The 23,336-nt window shown below is 46.9% G+C and overlaps 1 protein-coding gene across 3 annotated transcripts in view; it reads left to right on the top strand.

The window, feature by feature from the left end:
* RHCE (Rh blood group CcEe antigens) overlaps positions 1-23,336 on the top strand; it is a 37,090-nt gene that overhangs the window by 10,504 nt on the left and 3,250 nt on the right. For 2 of the 3 annotated variants that reach the window (XM_004741140.3, XM_013047477.2), the window contains exons 3-9: positions 2,061-2,211; positions 6,861-7,011; positions 7,775-7,941; positions 9,962-10,099; positions 12,300-12,433; positions 17,651-17,736; positions 21,072-21,145. In XM_004741140.3, the coding sequence (XP_004741197.1) occupies positions 2,061-2,211; positions 6,861-7,011; positions 7,775-7,941; positions 9,962-10,099; positions 12,300-12,433; positions 17,651-17,736; positions 21,072-21,145 (901 nt within the window). The remainder of the gene's footprint in view (positions 1-2,060; positions 2,212-6,860; positions 7,012-7,774; positions 7,942-9,961; positions 10,100-12,299; positions 12,434-17,650; positions 17,737-21,071; positions 21,146-23,336) is intronic. The other variant, XM_045063981.1, reaches the window with a different exon arrangement.

The raw sequence follows: 23,336 nt of genomic DNA, 5'->3' as shown, positions 1-23,336 counted from the left end.
GCTTTGTCCTTCATTTTCCTCCTGCAGTAATGACTTCCTAAATGGTTATTGAAACCAAAATGAAAATAAAAGGAACCCTGAAAGTTGTGAATTTTTTTTTTAAGATTTTATTTATTTATTTGACAGAGAGTACAAGTAGGCAGAGAAGCAGGCAGAGAGAGAGGAAGGGAAGCAGTCTCCCCGCCGAGCAGAGAGCCCAATGTGGGACTCGATCCCAGAACCCTGAGATCATACCTGAGCCGAAGGCAGCAGCTTAACCCACTGAGCCACCCAGGCGCCCCGAAAGTTGTGATATTTTTAACACTGTATTTTGAGAGGTTCAGGAGGGCTCCCTTGGAGGATAAGCAGCCATAAGCAACCCTCTTACTGTGCTTGACACATATTAACTCATTTTACCCTTATGACAGCTTCACAGGCCTGGCCTCCACCTTACAGATGAGGATACTGAGGCACAGAGTGGTTCAGTAATTTGCCCAAGATCACACAGCCAGGAAGGGTGACCAACCTAGGCTGGCTGGATTGGAGACTGCACTCCTGAACACTGCACTTCACAGTCTCAACAACTCCCCAGCGCCAACCGGCCCCTGGGGTCTGACATCCTACCACCCGCACGCATCTCTTGAACTAGACCCTTGCCTATTAAGTGAACACTCACCAAAAGACAGAACATGGCCAGTCACAATGAAATTTTGTCTAACTCCTGTTCTAAATAACTCCTGATCCCTAAGAAACTCCTTCTCCAGGCCCTTGGCCCTCTGCTGATTGTCCCTCTGAAGTCCTTGGGCCTTAAGCAAGGTACTATGTTGGCAGCAAATGCTGGGGAGGCTGTGTCCAGACTCCAGAACACAAGCTTTAGATCCAGGCCGACTGGGTTTGGACCTCACATTTGTCATTAGCTAATGTTAAGGCCAAAAGAGTTGCCTATTCTAGTCTCAGTGTCCTTTTCTGTAATGTAGAGGTACTGAATGGTACCCTCCATTTCTAGAGGGCCACTTAGAAGATTAAAACTTAAATGAGGTGGTGTAGTTGTAAGCCTGTTATACATAATGCTTAACAAATTATCATTATTTTGTAGTGGTGGTTGTAGCATCAAGGAGGGGAGTTGGTCTCAGAGCACGGTGACTGGAGAGAGTGGGCTGGTTTAACCACTATGATTATTCTGCTCATTGCCACCTCCCCCAGGAAGCCCTCCCTGATGAGTCCAGTACACATTGCTCTCTTCCTCCAGGGAACCCCTCTAGCCATGTAATATCATGGATAGTCTTAGCAGACAGACTCACAATGTCAGCCCCATCTCCACAGCTGGATCACAAGTGCCTTGAAAATGAACTGTTTTCTCCTAAATCCCCATATTGAGCTAGCTCATTTGTCAAGGAAAGGAAGGAATCAGCAGTAGTGCTAATAATGCGGGCTTCTACTCCTGAATTGGTTCTCTGTGCCAATCACAGAGCTGGACACACAAGCACAGATATTCCTTCTAATCCCCACAGCACTACCATGAGATAAATATTATCATCACTCCTATTTTACAGATGAAGAAACAGGCTCAGTGAGATTAAATAGTTGCTCAAGTGAAAAAGCTGGGACTGGAAGCAGGCTTGTCCTACTTCTAAACTGTCTCCATGACTAAGGAAACGGAGGCGGGTGGCTGAATGGCTGGCAGGCCAGCAGGTGAAGAGCGCCCTCTATTGAGCATCTTTGTGAGATGCAGACAGAAGAGAAGCCGTGGGCAGAAACCCAGTTGTCAGACACTAGAAGAGGTTCTTGAGGGAACATCAGCCTCTGTAACTCACCATGATATTCCTACGAGAAATTCAGAATGGCCTCGGTGTGAGTATGTGCATATCAATTTATCGCCCTGATGCCACCCTGATGGGGGAAGAAGCCCACGGAGACCCCAGATGGGGCAGCATCAGTTCCCATTAGGATGGAATCTTGTCTCCTTCTTCTCCTACCGTGTCCCTAGTTTTTTAGACAGTGCCAGGCTTGTTGAATGAGTGAATGAATGAGTAATGAATGAGAGGATCCTTTTCGGTCATTCCTGTCTCTCTCTCTCCCAGAATTAAGCTAGCCACCATGAGTGCTATGTCTGTGCTCATCTCAGTGGGTGCCGTGCTGGGGAAGACCAACCTGTTGCAGCTGACATTGATGGCATTGGTGGAGGTGACGGTCTTTGTCACCATGATGATGATTGACAGGCACTACCTCAATGTGAGTCACGGTGCTGGGAGGAGGGGGCTTTGGAGAGGAGGGGTGTGGAGGTGGACGGGTGTGGGTACTACCTCCATTTGGTGGAGTTTCTGGGATTTCAAAATTATGAAAACAGACCCAAATGGGGTTCCAAAATTGTGATCTATATTAAGTGTTTAAATATAGCAACCTAATGGTTTTAACTGGTGGTGGTGTAGTCACTCGTGATGACAAGGTCTAAGGTTTGACAGGGCATATGGGTGGCAGAAGTCTAATGTTGGCAAGTTATTAGAAGAGACAGGGTCAAGGAACAGAGAGAGAGAGTTGGATGGATCAAGATGATGACCTGGAGGGGTGATGGAGAGAAAGATGGTAAGGCAGGTGCTGAAATCCTTAGAGACCAAGAGGCAGGTGGATAATCAGCCAGGAGTGTAGTCTGCCGGTGCATCCTTCAAGGGTGCTGGAGATATTTGGGGAGGGAAAAGGAACAATGGTCTAGGGGCGCTTGGGTGGCTCAGTCGTTAAACATTTGCCTTCGGCTCAGGTCATGACCCCAGGGTCCTGGGACTGAGCCCTGCATCAGACTCCCTGCTCAGCGGGAAGCCTGCTTCTCCCCTCTCTCTCTCCCCTGGCTTGTGTACCCTCTCTCACGGTCCCTCTGTCAAATAAATAAATAAAATATTCCAAAAAAAAAAAAAAGGAACAATGGTCTAGAACCTTAGATTTGAAGTTCTTATTATTTACTAATTTTTGGTTCTTTTTATCTGTCTATATGACTTTATTTTAACCCCTAACTACTTCAGCCTATATTTCCTATAAACAAGGGCATTCTTGAAGCACCTGGGTCATTCAGTTGGTCAGGCATCTGCATTCCACTTGGGTCATGATTCTGGGGTCCTGGGATCGAGCTCCATGTAGGGAATCCCTGCTCAGCGGGGAGCCTGCTTCTTCCTCTCCCTTTGTCTGCCGCTTCCCCTGCTTGTGCTCTCTCTCCCTCTCTCTGTCAAATGATTAAATAAAACCTTTAAAAAAAAAAATCAAGGACAGTCTTTTACATAATCAAGTTTAATTAACAAACCTTGGAAATTAATACTGACATAATATCATCTTATTCAAATTTCACCAATTTTCCCAATAACATTCTCTTACAGCGATATATCTATCTATCTATCTATCTATCTTTTTGGTCCATCACACTTTGCATTCAGTTCTCATGCCTCCTTAAACTTTTTCAATCTTGAAGTTTCTTTGTTTTTCTTGGTATTTCATGAACTTGATGTGTTTTGAGGTTACAAGCCATTTATTTTGTAGGATGTGGGTTTGTCTACTGTCTCCTCATGATTAGTTGGAAGGTGTGCATTTTTGGCAGGAATCACACAGAAGAAGTGATGTTGTGTCCTTCTCAGTGCATGTATCAAGAGACACATGTTGTCCATTGGGCCCATTACTAAGGATGTTAATTCTGGTCACCTGTTAAGATGTCCAGGCTTTTCCATTGTCAAGTTACTATTTTCCCCTTTGTAATTAATAAGCATTGTGTGAGGGAGACAACAGTGTGTCAGATCCTGTTTCTTATCAAACTTTCACCCACTGACTTTAGCATCTGTTGTTTTTTGTTTTTGTTTTTTGCCTGAATCAATTAGATGATTGTCAATATTGGTTTTCTTTGTCTTTTTTGGTGGTGGGGGGGGGTACCTGGGTGGTTCAGTTGGTTAGGCATCTGACTTTGACTCAATCATGATCTCAGGGTGCCGGGGAAAAATCCCCATATTGGGCTTCCCACTAAGCAGGGAGTCAGCTTTTCCCATTTCCTCCACCCCTCCCCCTGCTCATGCTCTCTCTCTTTCTCTCAAACAAATAAAGAAAATCTTAAAAAAAAAAAAAAAATGAAAAGGGGGCACCTGGGTGGTTCAGTGGGTTAAGCCTCTCCCTTCGGCTCAGGTCATGATCCCAGGGTCCTAGGATTGAGCCCCGCATCAGGCTCTTGGCTCCGCAGGGAGCCTGCTTCTCCCTCTCTCTCTCTCTCTCTCTCTCTCTGCCTGCCTCTCTGCCTACTTGTGTTCTCTGTCTATCAAATAAATAAATAAAATCTTTAAAAAAAATGTTATTTTTAATTAGTCTCTACACCCAACATAGGCCTCAAAACTACAACTACCAGAACAATAGTCGCATGCTCTAGGGATTCAGCCAACCAGGCGCCTCCAATACTGGTTTTCTAATTCCATCTTCCCCTCCACCACCGTTAGTTAGCATTCCGCTGTAAGAAAGAACTTACTTTTCTTCTCCATTCAGGCATGCATGCACTCATTCATTCATTCATTCCTTCATTCATTCATTTCACTATGGGCTCACAGAGTCACGCAGATATACTTTCATTTTTTGCTTTTTCTCTCTGCTTACCATAAGGGCTAACTGCAACTCCTTGGTTTCAAGGAAGAAAGCTGCACTGCAGCTTTTTTTAGGCAGAGAGTGGGCAGGAATAGCAGCCAGCAATCACAGCCAGACTCAGGACTGGAATTGCTTATGAGAAGTCTTTTAAAATCCCAGGTAGTTCATGTTCTCCATTTTTTGTTCTATTTCTCTCCCTACATCTAACTTCTGGGCACATCAGCATTCTCTTCAGTGGAGAACATGCTCTCTCCCACCCCTTTCGTTTCTGGGATTCTAACTACCAGATCCTGCGGGAAACAACGCTCTTCCCCATCAGCTGGTCCCAGTTCTACAGTCCAGTAAGAAAGAACCTGATTGGCTCACGCCGCCACGTGTCTGCTTTGGTCCAATCAGCTGCAGCAAGCGTGGGGGGCGGGGTCATGCGGTGAACACGTGGCAAGAGGTAAATTCCCAGAGATGAACTGGTCGCTGCAGGCGGTGCGTGGTAAAAGTTTTCCTACTTTAAAAGGCCGCAGTGATGCAAAGCCATCTATCTTCTCTCTTTGCGGCGTTGACTTTCTAGTTTAGTTGGTGCAGGGGAGCGTTCAAGCACTGATTTTGAGGGTTGGCTGCTTCACCTCAAGACGTCCGTTCAGCCGGGGTTTATTGAGTGGAAAGGCTGGGGGGAAAACCGTAGACAGCAACCAGAGCTGTTTCAGTGGTGGCAACTCCAGAAACGAGTTCAGGGTTCCAGATCAGTCGTCCCCACGTGTGTTCCCTGGATTTCCGGAGCGGACCTCGAACATTAAAAATGCAAGACTACAGGCAACTTCATTTTCATGTATGCCTGAAATGTGTGAATGTATCCTTCCCATTCATTCATTCCTTTCACAGATATTTATCCCGCGCCTATTATGTACGGGGCATATTTTCTGCAGTGGAAAAATCCAACTGTGGTGGACCTTCCATTCCAGAGGGAAAGATAGCCAATAAGCAATCACATAGGAAAACCGTACAGCATGTTAGATAGTGATAAGTATCATAGGGAAAAAATAAAATGAGAAAGGGACTAAGAAGAGTTGAGGGGGGATAAAATGTTAGATAAGGTGGCCAAGGAAGGCTTCCTCTAGTAAATAATTTTGAGCTAAACATGAAGGCAAAGAGTGCACAAGCCAAGTGGTTGTCTGAGCACAGTGGCAGGTCAAGGGCAGCGGGGTGGGAATGGCCTGCCTCTTACAGGAGTATTTTATCACCCACACTGCTTAGAATTGTTGGCGGGTGGTGGTAATAAAAAGCAGACAGACTTTTAATAGCTTTTATTATTGCTTTAAATTCTCTCCAGACAATGCATGCACTTACTGTCTGCACCCCTGGTGGGCCACTCCTCCACCTTGCATTCCAGGCATTGGAAAGGCCAGAGTGAAGTGAGACTGATGTGGGAGCATGCCAATGGGTTTGAGAAAGAGCGAGGAGAGTGTGTCAGCAGTGGAGCAGGAAATGAAGTCAGGGAGGTTAGGGGAGAGCAGGTCACACAGGGTTTACCAGTCATAGCCAGAACACAGACTTTGAATTGAGCAAGAGAGGAACCATTGGAAAATTCTGAGCAGAGATGGCCGTGAGCTGACATAGATGTTGGTAGGGTCACTCTGGCTACTGTGTGGAAAATAGTTGTGCAGGGACAAGGGTGGAAATGGGGAGACCAGTTAGAAGGCTACTGCAATAATTTGGGGGTAGTGATGGTGGGGCTTAAATCAAGGTGGGGTCAGTGAAAGCTGGTGGATACAATTCTGCCAATTCTGGATATCTTTTGAAGGCAGAGTTGACAGGACTTGCTAATAGTCCAATAAGTGGTTATTTGATACTAACTTTGATATTCATAAAGCAAAATTAGCCCATGTCAGGAATTTACTAAAGGCGCAAGTTTGGTATTATAACAAGTCTGGCTGCTTCCTGCTACCACGTTTATATCCCTCATCGCTCCATAATTTCTGCTGAAAGGTAGGAAGCAGTGGGGGTGCGCATCCACGTGACTTTTTGTCTCCCCTAAATAGATCTCAGCCAAAAACGGTGAATAGCTACTGATAAGGCCAACCAGCAACTTCTTTGGAATAAGTATGTGGCTGCTCCTAGGTCCCCTCTGAAAAGGGAGCTGCTAGGCAGGGGAAGCTCCAAACACCAATGCTGTGATTCCAAGACACACCTCCTGAGCTTAGGTGAAGCTCCGAATGGTCTCCAAGGTACAGGCAGTTGGCGCATGTGCGAAGGCTGCCGGCGCTCATGCCCTGCTGGCTTTGTTGCAGGTGGACGCCCACGTAAGCATGATGCACATCCACGTGTTTGCGACCTATTTTGGGCTGATGGTGGCCTGGTTCCTCTCGAGGTCTCTGAATGAGACAGTGGTGCAGGAGAAGACTCAGACAGAAAAGAGGTCCAGTTTGTTTACCATGCTGGGTGAGGACAAGGTGGGGTTGTGGGGGGTGGGGTGGGGGGGGTCCCAACCCGGGGAGTGAATGGGAGGCTCTCCACTGGCTCTGTGGGAAAATCTCCCTCCTTTACCAACCTGCCTGGGGTGCTTGGAGCCACTCCTTGATGACTTAGCTCCCCAAGTAGTGTTGGATGGATTCACAATCCCTTCTAGGGCAAGGCTCTTCACAAATATCCACAGGAGATGGGCCACTACTTACCCTTGAGTTTAAATCGATTTGTCTCATCTTTTTGTCTTCATGTGAAGGGAGGGAACTGGACAACTGGAGAAAGCAGAGGCCAGCTGTGGACAGAGGGATAGCACGGGGAAGAGAACAGTAGTACAGGTGTTATTAGGCAGAGCAAGAGCAGAAAGGCAGAAGCTAGACTGTGGGAGAGGCCAAGAGGAAATCGGGCAGTGAGCTGGATGGTAGGTGACCCAACAACCAGCCAGGAGGCCAAATCAAAGTGGCACATCACGTTTTCAGAATAAGCATTTGGCCATCACAGGCTGGGCTCGGGAGGCCTAGGGGTTGATGATTTCAACTCTCTGGGCCTTCGTGTTTTTGCCTGTAAAATATGTTAGCTGGGCCCTATCAACTTGGGAATTCAGAGGAGACATGATTTGCCCCAAAAGTCACAGAGCTAAAAAGGGACAAAGCTGAGACTTGCCTGTTCTAGGAAGCCCCTGCAGGCTCAGGGTTTGGGGTAGCAGGGCTGCCTGTGGCCAATGACCCTCTCTGACCCCCAGGAACCCTCTTCTTGTGGATATTCTGGCCGAGTTTCAACTCTGCTCTGTTGGATTCTCCAACAGAAAGGAAGAATGCCGTGTTCAGCACCTACTATGCTCTCGCGGCCAGCACGGTGACAGCCATCTCTGTGTCAGTCTTGGCTCACTCCCAAAGGAAGATCAACATGGTGAGGACGGCCCTCCCCCTCGGGCAACACTCAGGTCTTCTAGGCTGGACAAATATCCATGCCCCCTGTCCCAGAACAAGCCCTGCAGGGTGGGAAACATTACTGTGGGTGGCAGAGCTTTTTCTGCAGTGTCTTGGGGTATCAGAAGGGGTACTGGCTTATCAAAATGGGACCTGGAATTTGGAGACTAGGAAATGATCCAAGGCTCTCTGAGGGGAGTGATTAAGTCTATCAGTGTTGACACCAAACAGACCCATGTTTGAACCCCGTTTCTGCTGGTTACCGGCCACCATGAGCAAGAGTCAGCAGAGAAAAGCTAGAATAGAATCAGGCAGGCTTATTCTTTCCCTTGAGATATTTCAAGAATGGGATGAATAGAATTGGAGGTAAAGAAGGATGTCATCCCCCTCGCTGTGTGACCCTGGTCAAGCCTTTTAAACTTTGGGAGCCACAACTAACTCATGTGTAAAGTGGGAATTAAGAGACAATGCACATGACATGCTCTATGGGGGATATAGCGCTGAGCAAACATTAGCCATGTTATCAGTGTAGCCAGGAGACTGTGTGAGTTTCGAGGAGAGCGAGAGAGATGAGGGAAAGGATAGAGCTAAAGATGAAACAAGTTTCCATGATATTCAGCTATGACGCCAGCCAGCCAGAGGTGGTGGGGAAAAGTCTAGAGAGACAACAGGGCCGAGAGTGGACAGAACACGGCCATGAGTGACAGGTTAAGCACTAGGGGGAGTGGGTGTCTTTCTGGGGGAGCTCCATGGTGGCAGGGAGTCGGATCAGAAAAGGTGGGGACATCTAGGGAGGCAGGTATAGCCCGAAGGTCAGGGAAGCCCAGAAGCTGGTCCCAGGCCCCAGAGCCCAGACCTGGTTGGAGTTGAGAGGGCAGAGGGAGGTAGCATGAGAGCAAAGCAAGGCCCCAGTTCTGGAGGAAAAAAGTTCATAGTGGAAATGAGACCCAGGAACGAGAGCTAGCTGATTAAAGCTGGGTAGTAGGACAGGGGGGCATAAGCACCAAATAGTCAATAATAATGATAAAAATAGTAAAAACAATAATAATGGTTTATATTTCTTTTTTTTAAAGATTTTATGTTTTTTTTGACAGACAGAGAACACAAGTAGGCAGAGAGGCAGGCAGAGTGTGGGGGGGGAGAGCAGGCTCCCCGCTGAGCAGAGAGCCCAAGGTGGGGCTCGACCCCACGACCCTGGGATCATGACCCAAGCTGAAGGCAGAGGCTTTAACCCTCTGAGCCACCCAGGCACCCTGGCTTATATTTCTTGAGCCCTTGACCCAGAGTCTTCCATGTGGTAACTCATTTAGTCTTACAATGGTGGTATTAAGCAGGTACAATCAAAACCAGAGAGGACAGCATCTTTTTTTTAATTCTTTTTTTTTTTAAAGATTTATTTGATAGATTTATTTATTTATTTGATAGACAGAGATCACAAGTAGGCAGAGAGGCAGGCAGAGAGAGAGGAGGAAAAGTTGAAGCATGAATGGCTCAATGCCCAAGGACATATCGCTAACAGGTGTGAGGGTGGCTAGGATACATTTTCAAGTTCAATGCCTCCTCATCAGGGTGACTGCTCCCTGAGCCTGAGAAGTGGCATAAGATAAGACCACTGATGAAGGTCATATAGTCTCAGCAGAGAGAAGAGGATGGTTTCAGGGTCAGTGAAGCAGGGAAGACATCACAGTGTCACTGGCTACCAGCTTACAGAGTGAGCCTGAGCAAGATGCTGTCCTCTCGGGGCACCTGGGTGGCTTAGTGAGTTAAAGCCTCTGCCTTTGGCTCGGGTCATGATCCCAGGGTCCTGGGATCGAGCCCCACATTGGGTTCTCTGCTCAGCAGGGAGCCTGCTTCCTCCTCTCTCTCTGCCTGCCTCTCTGCCTACTTGTGATCTCGATCAAATAAATAAATTAAATCTTTAAAAAAAAAAAAGAATTAAAAAAAAAGATGCTGTCCTCTCTGGACCTCATTTCATTCGCCCACAAGCTGTTTCTCTGCAGACTCATATCCACAATGCGGTACTGGCTGGAGGCGTGGCTGTGGGTACCTCGTGTCATCTGATCACTTCTCCGTGGCTTGCCATGGTGCTGGGCTTTATGGCTGGACTGATCTCCATCGGGGGAGCCCTGTGCCTGCCGGTAAGGAGCTGGGCACCTGACACCTGATTTGGCTTAGACCTGCAGGGCCCTGGGAGCATGGTGGGCCGTCGTGTGGTGCCACGCGCGACAGTAGGCAGGCATTGGCACCTTCTCAGGCAGGCTACAGAGCTTGGGTGAGTGGGGCCCCCCTCCCAGGCTGCACTGTGTATTTGTTAGGATCTTGGGAGCAAGGAGCAGAACCCGTTCAACTTTGCTCAGACACAGGGGGGAATATTGTAAGGCTGCTGGGGTGTGACAGAACACAAGCACAGGGATGCTGCTGGGAACCCAGGAATGGTTGACACCAGGGACAGGAATGTGTGGGGAGCCCAAGCGGTCCCTGCTCTTCTTTCTTTGCTTTTCCTGAGTATCTGCTTTATCCTCATTCTGTAGACTTCCTTCCCCTTCTCCTCATGCTCTACATGGTGGAATGTAGTCTTGCTCTTTAGGAGAGCAGCTAGATGGAATTTCTTGGCTCCATTTCCAAGTGTTCTGGAGAAGGGACTCATGGGTTTAGTTTGGACAGGGTGCTTATCTTTGGCTGGGAGTGTGGGGGGTGGGAGCATAACGTACATACATGGCTGCTGTCCATGAGCCGCATGAATGAGGGTGGGAGGGGCAGCAGCCAGAAACGGATGCTGGGCTAACCGAGGTCATGCCCACTTCTGATTGTTTGGTTCTTCAGAGTGGATGGACTTTTCCTCCTTCAATATCCTGCAAGTACTGATTATACCAGCATGCCCCACAATAACCAATTTGTTATAAAACACTTAGAAGAGAAATAATTTCAGAGCAACAACTCTTTGTGGGTTTGAAGCCTTGGTAGAGGAGAAGGAGGAAACTTCTGGATGGCTCAGGAAACTGAATTTGGATGAATAATGGGTATTCAAGGAGGCAGTTGCTGCCTCCTTGAGGAGTTTGAGTTTCTACTCCTAGAGTTTCTACTCCTAGATTAGAAACTCTACCAACAGTCTCATCTGACCAGTGATGGGGCAGTCTGCTTTTCATCTTTGGAATTGTAATGAATGTCTCTTATCTTCTGTGCTTTGAGACCCTATGGTGAAAGGCGGAAGTGTGCAGGGAAGCCTGCATAAATTCTCATCAGGCTGGCTGTCCACTGCTTTCTTTGTGCCTATTTCCTTGACTCCATCACTGGGGGAACGGTGTCCCTTCATTCATTCACGGAGGTTTTAACACGTATCATGCTTCCCAAGCTATGGTGTAGTGAGGGCAACGGACCACTGAACATAACACAGGTCATCTAAGCCAGCCTGAGTTGGATCAGGAAATGCTTCCTAGAGCAGAGGCTGTCTCAGCCGAGTGTTGACAGATGACTGATATCAGCCAGGCAAAGGAAAGGGAAATGTATCCCAGACGGAAGGAGCAGTGTGTTCCAAGGCTCAGTAGTGAGAACAGAATGCCCAGGCAGGAAACAGACGCTACAGCAGTGGGCTCACCTGGGAGTGTGGTGGGACCACAGTCCTGAGAGCTGGGAGATACTCAGGTGTGGCTATTGGGCAACATGAGGAGTCTGGGTGTTTATTCTGAAGACAGTGGGGGATGCCAAGGGGGAAACTCACATGTCCTATTTGCATTCGTATCCACATTTGTTGGCTCATGGTCCCCCAGGGAGGCTAAGTGGTAAAGGGAAAGGGTGATGAAGGCAAGTCCAGAGTGGGGTCAGATTCTTTTCTTCTCATTAGCCATGCTGTCTTTGGGATGGCAGTTACGTTTAGGCTGGACCAGCGGGTCTCAGTCACCCTCCAGGGACATTTGACAATATCTGCAGACACATTTTGGTTAACACACGGTGCGGGGGCTGCTCCTGGCATATCGAGAGTGGGGCCCAGGCGTGCTGCTGAACATCCTACAGCCTTTTCACAGCTCAGAAGTATCAGCCCCGCATGTGAGTAGGGCCCGGACTAGACCCAGGTGTGGTCAGGGGGCCAGCAGCATTGGCATCACCTGGAACTTTGTGAGAAATGCAGAATCTCAGGCCCCAGGCCCACTAAACCTGACCCTGCAGTTTCGCATGCTCCCCACGTGGTACAAGTGCACATTCAGGTCTGAGGAGCCCAGCTGGAGGGGAGCCCCAAAGTCTGACCCCCGTGGGTGGCCCTGGAGGCCAAGGATCCGTGGAAAGGCTGGAGAGGGGCTGTCAGTCTTCCATGTACAGCTGCTTATTGGATGTTTGTTCCAGGGATATTTTAACCAGGTGCTGGGGACCCACGATACCTGCGGCGTGCACTACACCTTCGGCTTGCCAGGTCTGCTCGGCGGGATCACCTACATTCTGCTGATCATCTATGAGGTCAACTGGACCACGAAGTCCATGTAGGTGACTTGGTTTATCCCCTTCACATGCGATCCAGCTCGGGAAGAAATGCACCCCAAGCCGTGCGTGTGTTCAGAGCCAGGCACTCAGTGGGCCTCAGCAAATGTTTCTTGGCATGTTTAGCGATACATTCTGCCTAGCCTCTGCCTCTCCAGGCCATGTCTTCTTTCCAAAGAGGACAGCTTGAGTGCTGGTCAAAGGCAGACAGTTGTGAGTCCTACCCCTCAAACACAGACAGAGCAAGCTGATGGGGCCCAAGCCAGCTGGGTCTGTGGTTTAACCCCTGGTGATTTATTTAGGTCATGGTGAAGAGCATGTCACGGAGTCAGACTCATCTTGACCTCTTGCTAGCTGGGCATGCTACCTAATCTCTGTGAGCCGCATGGCCTGGTGTAAACGCAGGTCATAACAGGGCCTCCCCTCATAGGGTAGTTGGAGGCTGTTTGAGGCCAGGCCCCTTGTGGTTAAAAGTATTTAATACTTTAATGTAGACGAATGCTAAACACAGACCATCTTTGAGGCCCAGAGAGAGAAGGAGCTTGGCGAAGGTCTTGCTGTGAGGCAGGAACGTGGGCCTCGGGACTAGGATCAGATCCTCTGTCCTCCAGACAATGGACTCCAGTGACTGGTTTGACATACCTTAGCCCCGGCCATCACCTCCCAGAGGTTGTGTTAATATCTTCCAGGTGTGGCTCACATAAAATGAAAGAGTGACTTGAGCATGATACAGGGATGGATTTTTTCAGATGACCTGTTACAGTGATAACAATAATAATAGTACTGGTAATAATCACCACTGTTTATTGGCTGCTTTCTAGGTGCTAGGCCCTAGGCTAAATGAGCCACACACATCATCTCATTTAATCCTCGCCACCACCCTGAGAGGTATTATTACCATACTCTAAGAGATGGTACATATGGGGAGTTACCTGTCCTAAGTCCCTTGGCTGGAACATGGCTGTCCAGGTGATGAGCACCAGAGTTTGGTGATGAGGAGCTCATTGTGTTTGGAGGCATCTCAGAGCAATCATGGAGGGCTGGGTCCCTTGCAGCTCTAACAACAGAGATGGCCATAGCCCCACATTATAGGAATCACATACGGCGTGGGAGACATCGCTCCTTGAACTGCTTGGGGTAAGAGGGATCCCACCTCCAGGTGGGGAGAAGATGGTCTGTGTGAAGCAAGACGCCTCAGTGATGGGTTCCAATGGCGTTTCTGCCACTGTTTTCATAGCTGTGCAACTCAGCAAATCCTTTCCTCTCTCGGAGCCCCCAAATCCTTCTCTGTAAAGCTCAGGTGCTTGTAGGGGCCAGGCAGGTAAGGTTACAAAATGAGAGCAGTGAGAAGAGGCTGGGAAGTTATGGGTGACTGGTCTGAAATCAGTCAGCACCAGGTAGCCATGACTGTGCCAGGACCCAGGCTCAGTGTCCCCAGATCTAATGACTTTTTAAGAGAAGCCAGAAATCCAGAGTTACGCACTTGCACTCCCAAGCACTGGCAGGAGATTCAGAATCATTAGAAACATCCTGTGGGTCAAATTCTGCTCATGGGTAGCCAACCTGTGCCTTCTGAACCACCCATCCTTCTAGCTCCCCAATTCTGTGCTTCTGTGGCTCTCCTAGGGCGGTGGTTCTCCACAGCACTAAAATCACCTGGAACTTGCTAGAAATGCAAATCCAACCCTAACTAGACCTGCACTGTTAGAAACATAGTAGTGTGGGCCCAGCAACCTGTGGGTCAACCTGCTCTCTATGGGATTCTCCTGCAAACTAGTTTGAGACTACTAGCCTAGAGCAAACAACAAACAAAGAACAAAATGAAAACAAAGGTCAGCTGACCAAAGGTGTGCTGCTACTAACAAACTACTCTCCAGGAAAACAAAGCCCCAATTGCAGATAGTGGCCAAGTGCAAACCATCCAGGGGCTATCACTGAACTGGGAGTTGGGAAGGGTTGAGAACAGGGGTCAGGATGGGACTGTGGAGGACCAAGTAGTTGTCCCTCTCCTCTGCAGGAACCCAGACAAGGGAAGGGCATAGCGACAGAAATGACACCTCTTAGGGAGGCCTCTGGTCAGCTGGAAGTCAAGGGCAGAGGCTTCAGGAAGGAACGAACCTGTGGTCCCCTTTACCAGCCATGTGACCTTAGGCACAGTATACTCAAACTCCTCGAGTTTCAGTTTTGGTCTGCATGATGGGAGGATAAGATCTGCGACCCCAGGCTGCTCTGAGGATTCAGCAGGGAGCGAACACCCTCTTATCTTAATGATGATTCTTGCTACTGTGGCTTCTACAGGAAAGAGGGACAAAGGACTAGCTGGGAGGGAGTCAGACCACGCAGTGTGACACGTGGAGCAACTGTTTATGGGCGTGGCGTCATTGAGCCAAGGGGCTGGCTTTTCATTCACTCCGCCTACAGGGTGTTTGTTGAGCTCCAATCAGGGAAGCAGATGGGAGCGGGTCACGTGCTGTGCTTGCCGCGCGGGGAGGGGGTGGGGTTTCCCGAACTGTGGCATTTAAGTGGTGCAAAGACACGCTTAGCTAACCTTGAATCATGCAGACCAGACACAGTGCTTTAATTATTCAGTCTTTCGGTTGCATCAGGGCGAAAGGCTGCACTCAGGTGCTAAGTGTCCTCGCGCTTGTGCCGATGCCAGGTTGGCAGGCCGCCGAGGCAGCCTCCGGCTGAGATCTAAGCACTCAGGCTGTGTCTGGGGAAGATTTCAGCCACACTTTGTTTGCACTGCTTCTTTTTACAGTTACCTCCCATTTCTCTAACATATTGACTCAAAGTTTCCTTTTAAAGATATTTATTTAAAAGTAAAAATAAGTCCACTCGAAGAAAATTATTTAAAAATGTATGGCCAATGTCAATATGGCCAAATTTGTGAAGGTAACCCACAAATGCCAAACTTTGGGAGAGATCTGCCTGGTCTTCGTGGGTAGAAAGGGTTTGAGTCCCAGGAGCCCCGCATGCCAAGCCATGTGACGTTGGAGGGCCTGGTTCACTTTTCCAAGCTGGATCTCCCCATTTGTGAATCAGAGACACCAACAGCTTGCCCAGAGGGCTGCTCCAGCATCATGTGAAATCAGATAGTAAACACGGGGGAGCAGAGGGCGTGGTGCAGGGGATCCCACCCTGCCTGGGAACTGTCAACATGGCTGGCTCTGTGCCATAATTGCTGCTTTCAGGTGACATCAGGATAGAGTGAACTGGGGGGTTGGCAGTTAGCAGATTCAGGGTCAGCTTCCATCCTACCATCTAATGTCACTTTAAAAAACAACAACAACACATTTTTGTAGTATAATCTACAGCCAGAGAAGTACAACTATCATCAGGGCTCCACTTGGTGAATTTTCTGACACGTCCAGGTAATCAGCACCCAGAACTCCTTCATGTCCCATCCCAGGGCACCCATGAACCTGACTTCCAACGCTGTCCATCAGTTTTGCCTGCTTTTGTCCTTCATGGTCATGGACTCCTACAGGAAGTCTGTGCTGTCGTGTGCCTGGCTTTGACTCTATTCTGTAGTTGTGAGACTCTCCCACATTGTTCCTTTTTATTGAGGTAGTGGGGTTGAGTGTAGAATTTTGCTTGGGTTTACTTCATAAGGGTGACTGAGTGATGACATAGAGAGGTCAATGTCATTGATGGAGAAGTTTAATGTTACAGTTCTCCTGGAAATGAGAGGCACAGCACACCATATAGGGCACCATAAAACCTTATCAACCCAGGGACCAGGCAGCCTAGAGAGAGGGGAACTGAGACTATGCCTTCAGGTAGATGGCAGTGGGGGAATTGGGGGAATGCGGGAGTCCCCTGTTGGGCGGGAACTGAGAGCATATGTTAGAGTTTGTGGTTGGGGGTTTGTAATATGAATTATGCACTCCCCAGGAAATCTGACTTGCTGGAGAGAGAGCATTAAACAATTTCAGCCATTAGTTGGGCCTTGTGATAAATGAGTGCCATGTAGACAAATACAGAATCTAAGAAACACAGTTAAAATAAGTGTCCCATTGTATGAATACGAAACAATTTATCCATTACTGACAAGCATTTGGGTTCTTTCCAGTTTGGAGCTATTATGAACATTCTAGTATTTCTGCTATGAACATCCTAGCACTTTTTTTTTTTTAAGAACATACAAATGCTCTTCTGTTGAGTAAATGCCTAATAGCAGAATTTTTGGATCACAGCTTTCATATAATCCATTTTAGAGGATATTACCCATTTCCCACTGTAGTTTGTGCCAGTCCAATCCCCCTTGGCACCCAAGAGTTCCCTTTCCCTCATATATTCTCCAAATCCCATATTTTCCTTCATTTTAAGTTTATCCAATTAGGCATCAAACATCACTTTAATTTTAATTTCTCTGATGACCGGTTAAGTGCAACAATTTTCATATGCTTTTTGGACATTTGAGCAACTCTTGTGAATTGTGAAATGTCTGTCCAGGTTTTTTTGCCCATTTTTCTCTTGTGTTCTGCCTTTTTCTTATAGATTTGTAGGAATTCTGGATATAGAGTCTTTGTCATATAAATGTATTGTGAATATCTTCTCCCATTTTGTGGGTTATATTTCACCTTCTTAATAGTATCTTTCGATGAACAGAAGTTCTTAGTTTTAACACAGTTCAGTTCATCATTGTTCCCTTCAAGTTTGTGGGTTCTGTTTAAGAAATCCTTGCCTACTGCAAGATCATGTAGATGTCCTCCCAGGCCACTTCATAGTTTAAAGTGAGTTCCTGGGATCACCTAGGAGAGAGGACAGGGAAGTATGTTCAACAGGGGTGGGCTGGGGAGGTGAGCCTGACAGCCATGCTCTACTCCATCTTGTCCTGATGGAAATAGAACTTTCATCTTTCATCTTTAATTGCCTCATGAGGGAACAGAGAGGTTAGGTGACTTGCCCAGGATCATGCAGCTAGTGATAGTCCTTGGACTTGAACCTGGGTTTTCTGCCTCCTGGTCAAGTTGATCATCTGTTGTTTCTGAGAATTGAAGTCAGCCAAAGAGGATCTTGGAATCCCCTCTTTCTCTCCTTCATGTCTGTGTAGCTTTGCAGGAACACAACAGGGGAATGCGTTACCTGGGGAGAGGAATTATTCTTCTGGGAGCCCTTCCTGACAGCACCACTGCTGTTGCAGACAGTCCTTCTTGACCCCAATGAGCTCTGCAGTCTTGATTCCTGAATGTGACTACATCCTACTTTGTCAGTTCTAGGATCGACATCCAGTTGTTCTTTGGCGCTGGGACACTCAGCTTGGCCATGGCTTCAGGTCTGATAACTGGTGTTTTGACAGGTGAGTATGAGACATCCTTTTTCCCCCATGGCCCAGGGCACAGGACTTGAAGCCAGAGGGCATCTGGCCCATGGCCGCATGTGTCTGTGCCCTCCCCTTCCCTGTGAACCTCCGCAGCTCAAGCCAAATGATGCAAAGGGGCTCAAACCTTGATTAACAACAAAAACGGAATCACATCATTTCAGAATTAGAAAGGCCCTCAGAGGTTACCTGCTGGAGGTGTGGACTCTGAGGATCAGAGAAAGTAAGAGGCTTTCTGGAGCTTACAAGTAGCAGGGAGTGGCAACAATGCAGGCTCTTGAGCCCAGGGCTGGTGATTTCACCCAATTTTGTAAAGTGAGCCAAGGAAACCCTTATGCCAAAAAGTTTACCTTTATTATTCCCTGAGAATACATATACTATTATTTTGTTCAGCAAGCATTTATTCAATAGCTACTATGAGCCAGGGCACTATTCATAGGCACTAGGAATGCAACAGTGAACAAAACACGTTCCCTGATCTCATGGAGCTGATATTCTAGTGGAGGGGGAGGGGACAATAAATAAACAGATAAGTAGAGTGTTTACTATGTCAGAGATGATAAGTGCTATAAAAAGAAATAACTCAGGGTAGAGTTTCATTTCATTCATTTCATTTCATTTCATTTCATTTCATTTCATTTCATGGGATGCTCTTTTAGAAGGTTGGAAAGGGAAGACCTATCTAAATAAGTTGACCTTTAAGCAGAAACCTGAAAAGGAAAGAGGGAAGGAGACATACCATGTGTTTATTTGGCAGAAGAGCATTCCATGAAAAGGGAGAGCAAGTGCAAAGGCCCTGAAGCAGGAGCAAAGCATGCTCAGTATGGCAGATATGGATAGAGTGAAAAGGAGAGTGGCAGGGCTTGAGGACAGAGTGGTAACAAGGAGCCAGATCATTCTGAGAGATGGGAAACTACTGGAAATCTTTAAATAGAGGATTGAAGCATACTTTTGCTCCTGCAATGTGACAGAATGGCAAAGATCCTTAGAGAATTACTAATTTGCCAGTCTTATTTATATGCTAGGAGAAAATGTGATTTCTGTCCTGAAGTGCTCACCTTTACTCTACAAACAAATAGCCTTATTGGTTAGACACTCATATACTGTGTCCCTAAGAGGGAATGAATACAAAGGAAGAGACAAAATAGCATAATCAGTCATAAAGGAGTTGTGTGGCATTGGGCACATTAGTTTAGTCTCTCTGGGCCTTGGTGGCTTCTCTGTAAAATGAAAGGACCAGGGCTTCTTTTCTGCTCCAAAACATGTAGGAAGGTACTTTTTGGAATTGCCTGGGTGACGTTAGAGAGCAAGACTGACTAGAATTGCTCTAAAGTATCCACTGGCCTCAATGTTCTGCAGTCAGGGTGACTGATTAAATACAGAGGAGAAAAATGCCTCCCTCCGTAAGTTTACGTTCTCTTCGTGGTGGCACTGTAATCCTGAGTCGGGTGACCAGATTTAGCAAGTGAAAATACAAGATGCCCATTTTTTTAAGTTCCACATTAACTGAGCATCCTGTATTTTATCTGGATATTTTATCACCTCCTCTGGACTGTGACACCATTCACCATTGTCACTAGTATTCACAAAGTGAAACTGACTTGCACTGTTTAGTAAAACCCCTCAGAGGGTTTTTTGTTTTGTTTTGTTTTTTGTCTTTTTGGTTTTGTATGCTTGCCTGGAGTTAAAAAAGAGAATAGAATAATGTTTCTTTAAGAGTTAAGACCAGGAGCATCTGGGTGGCTCTGGGTGCCTCTGGCATCTAGGTTAAAGCCTCTGCCTTAGGCTCGGGTCATGATCCTAGGGTCCTGGGATCGAGCCCCGCATTGGGCTCTCTGCTCAGTGGGGAGCCTGCTTCCCTTCCTCTCTCTCTGCCTGCTTCTCAGCCTGCTGTGATCTCTGTCTATCAAATAAATAAATAAAAGTTTAAAAAAAAAAAAAGTTAAGACCAATGAGCATTCCTCTTTACATGTGGCTTCGAACGTAAGAACACTGGTGAATAAAAAGAACATGAACAATGGAAGGGGAAAGGAGACCACCAGGCAGCCCAGATAGCATCAAGTTGACCCCCTAAAGCTGAGCATTTTGCTTGCCAGGAGGTCCCCCGATTTGGGACCTGTCTACACTGACATAGGAAACAGTCCCCCCCAAGCATGGTTATTGGGTTTCCCAGCTGCGACCGATTAGAAATGGCAGGTTAGAAGTGGGACAGGTTTCTAGAGGTAAGGCCCACTGGGAGAAGTGAGAGGTGAAAGGAGACAGCCTAACAGAAGAAAAGAAATTCTTAAAGCCCGACACTAGAACATGAAAGCTTGAGCTGCTAAAAGACACCAACCACCCTCAACAGCTACATATTTCCTCTGCATTAGATAGCGCATTTCATAAATGGACGTTCCTAGCAATTGTTCTGATTTAAAAAAAACAACAACATTCTAAATGTGTTTAGTGTTATGTCATAAGACAAGAAAATATAGTTTGGATGCATTTTCATTAGTGATGACTAAGCCTCTGCTAGCTGGAAAGTTCATGTAGTTGAATAATCCCAGTTAAACGAGGTGTGTTGGTTACACCCTACGTGTCAATATCGGTTAAAGATGTGCATTAAAAGAGGAAAATGTGAGTAAGTACACGCCTACTCTTGTTAATCTTACTACTTAATACTTGGGGACCAATCACCATTAAAAATACACAGATACATCTATCAATGGCATTTCCCTGGCTCATATAAAAGTTGAGCAATCCCTTCGTGTATCCTGGGAAGTTCGGCCGACTTTGCACCGCTGCAGGAATACACAGGGCCAAGGTCTCTGGGCAGAGGCTGGATAAGTGAAAAGAATAGGCACAAAAGCAAGCTGTTATAAACTACTTTCCCAACTACACTAGTGGCGTCTTGAGCAGAGGTCACAGAGTTTATTGGAGCCAGCAACGCCACACTGACAGGAACGCGGAACTGGAGTTGCTGTCCATGGTAGCTCTTGTGTCAAGTACAGATCAGCTTTTCAGCGGGAGCGCGGTCTGACAGGGCTCTTGTATTCCAACTTGGGAAGCATGTCAGATCAGTAGCTACTGTACATCTCTCAGTATCATCTAAATCCTTTGGAGATAATTGCTCTCACCAGTTTTCTTTTAGGAGATGTCTATAGAATTAATAAGGCTGGTCCAGGAAGGCCAGCGCTTCAATTTGTCCGTCTCTTGGCTGTAGAAGAAGGGATTTTTGTTGAACTAACCAGAGCTGGCCTGTGATATTTTGATTAATTTTGAGGTAACAGATGCTGTGCTCTAAAGGTTTAACATGCAATATTGAATTTTAACAGGTTTGATCTTAAGCCTCAAAATATTTAAGGCACCTCCTGCGGCCAAACATTTTGATGACCAGGCTTTCTGGGAGGTAAGATTTTGAACATAATGTCATCAATGCTGAGTGAATGAACTTAAAAAGATATCTGTTACATCTCTATATAGGTTGACTTGGTGTTTGTGAGAACAAACTAGAAACAAAGTTGTGTGTGTGTGTTGGTGAGGGCTGGGGGAGTGATAAATGTTACCATTCCCCTGATGCCTCAGTCATTGAGGGTCAGAGATGTGAGAATGGCCACTGGCCTTACTTCCCCATCTGGGGTCATCAGCGTGGGCAGGTGGTTTGCCCTAACGGCCATCAAATCATGCAGTGTCCGAGCCAGCATGTCCAGTCTCATTCAACAGATGCACTGACTGGAGCCATGACCGTCTGTATTTTCACAGTGAGTGTGCAGCAGAGCTGGATCTAGAACACAACTCTTAACACTCAGTAGCCAGTGGACACAAGACCACTTGTACTGTAGGAGTCCGGGATCATTTAGCCAAAGGACAGAGAGCTCAAACAACGCAGCTGCTGCCGAGGGTCTCTGTGTCCTGTGTAGCATTTGTTGTCATGACTAGTCTAGAAAGAGGCTCTAGAGAGAAGTTCCCTGTCACCCCACTGCACACCTCCCTTTAACCAACACTCATGGTTCACCAAGTACTCTGATGTGTCACCTTACATAACTCCCATTTGATGCTGAGGTTGGCTGGGCAAACACTGCAAAATTATAAATTGGAAGTGGAGGCTGACTGAGGTCAGGCTAATGCCCAGCATCATCCCTTTGTGAGCGGCAGAGATAAGACCAGGAGCTAGACCTCCCGAGTCCCAGGCCAATCCTTTTTCCACCTGGCATGCCTAGATACTGATCACTAGAGGGACAGAGAACCAGCCTCATTATGGGCCTTGGCCTTTGTAGAGAGAACCTGCCCTTTCTTCTCTGTCTCTTCCTTTGCTCTTCTTTTTCCTCTGCTTCCTCCTTTTCATGTCAAAGAGCTTTACGGAGGTCTGATTACAACACACATATTTAAAATATACAATTTGATACATTTAAACATATTTATATGCCCATGAAACTATCATATCAGTCTTATCAGTCAAGATAATGAACATATCCATTGCCACCATGTTTCCTTGTACCTCTTTGTAACTATCCTTCCCTATCAACTCTATTCCATCCCAAGCAACCGCTGAACTGCCTTCTGTCCCATAGATTCATTTACATTTTCTATAATTTTATATAAATGAATCACACAGTACATTCTTTTTCTGGCTTCTTTTACTCAGCATAATTATTCTGAGAGTCATCCACGTTGTTGCTAATAAACGGGCTCATCCTGTACCAGCATCTCCCTATAGCCAGTCTCTCTCAGTCCCTGCAAGCGTGCTTGCCCCTTTGGTGGTAGCAGGGTTAAATCTAGTGAAAGGACACAGAGAACTGGTTTAATTCACCCGTTCAATCCACAAGTATTTACTGAGTAAACCGTCTCTACCAAGCATGCTGCTGATTAACCAGGGATGCCACAAACGGGACCAATATCCAGCTCAATTATTTGAATTGCAATAAATATTTGCTGAATAAATGAAGGGAACTTGAGGAACCTAGCCTAACGCTGGGCACTGCAGCAGCAGGTGAAGTGGAACCCTGGGTATGGACCTAGAATGGGAAGACATGAATTCCAGTCCCCATTCTGCAAGGTCTCATGGAGGCAAGTACCATGACCTTTCTTTCTTACTGGTAAAATAATGGTAATCTTTGTTCTACCTCACTGGGTTGTTTCAAGGACCAAAAGAGGTAATAATGGCTGTAACTACATTTTGTAAACTATAAAATGCAAAGCACTACACGAACAGGAAAGCTTATTACTGGGAGTTTAGGCAACCACGAAGGAATACGTAAGCATGACAGTTATCTATCGTAAGCCGATGGGTTCCAATTTTGTGTTAGATGCTTTTCAGCATTATCTGATTTTATCCTTACAATAACTCTGCACAGGGGCGCCTGGGTGGCTCAGTGGGTTAAAGCCTCTGCCTTCGGCTCAGGTCATGATCCCAGGGTCCTGGGATCGAGCCCCACATCGGGCTCTGCTCTGCAGGGAGCCTGCTTCCTCCTCTCTCTCTCTCTCTCTGCCTGCCTCTCTGCCTACTTGTGGTCTCTGTCTGTCAAATAAATAAATAAAAAATCTTTAAAAAAAAAAAAAAAAAACAATAACTCTGCACAAGAGTAAGCATCCCTGGGACG

This window comes from Mustela putorius, unplaced genomic scaffold (assembly GCF_011764305.1).
Source record: "Mustela putorius furo isolate JIRA1106 unplaced genomic scaffold, ASM1176430v1.1 tig00003853_pilon_pilon_pilon, whole genome shotgun sequence".
NCBI lineage: Eukaryota > Metazoa > Chordata > Mammalia > Carnivora > Mustelidae > Mustela > Mustela putorius.
The sequence above is the reverse complement of the archived record's forward strand: the minus strand, read 5'-3'. Positions and strand labels throughout refer to the sequence as shown.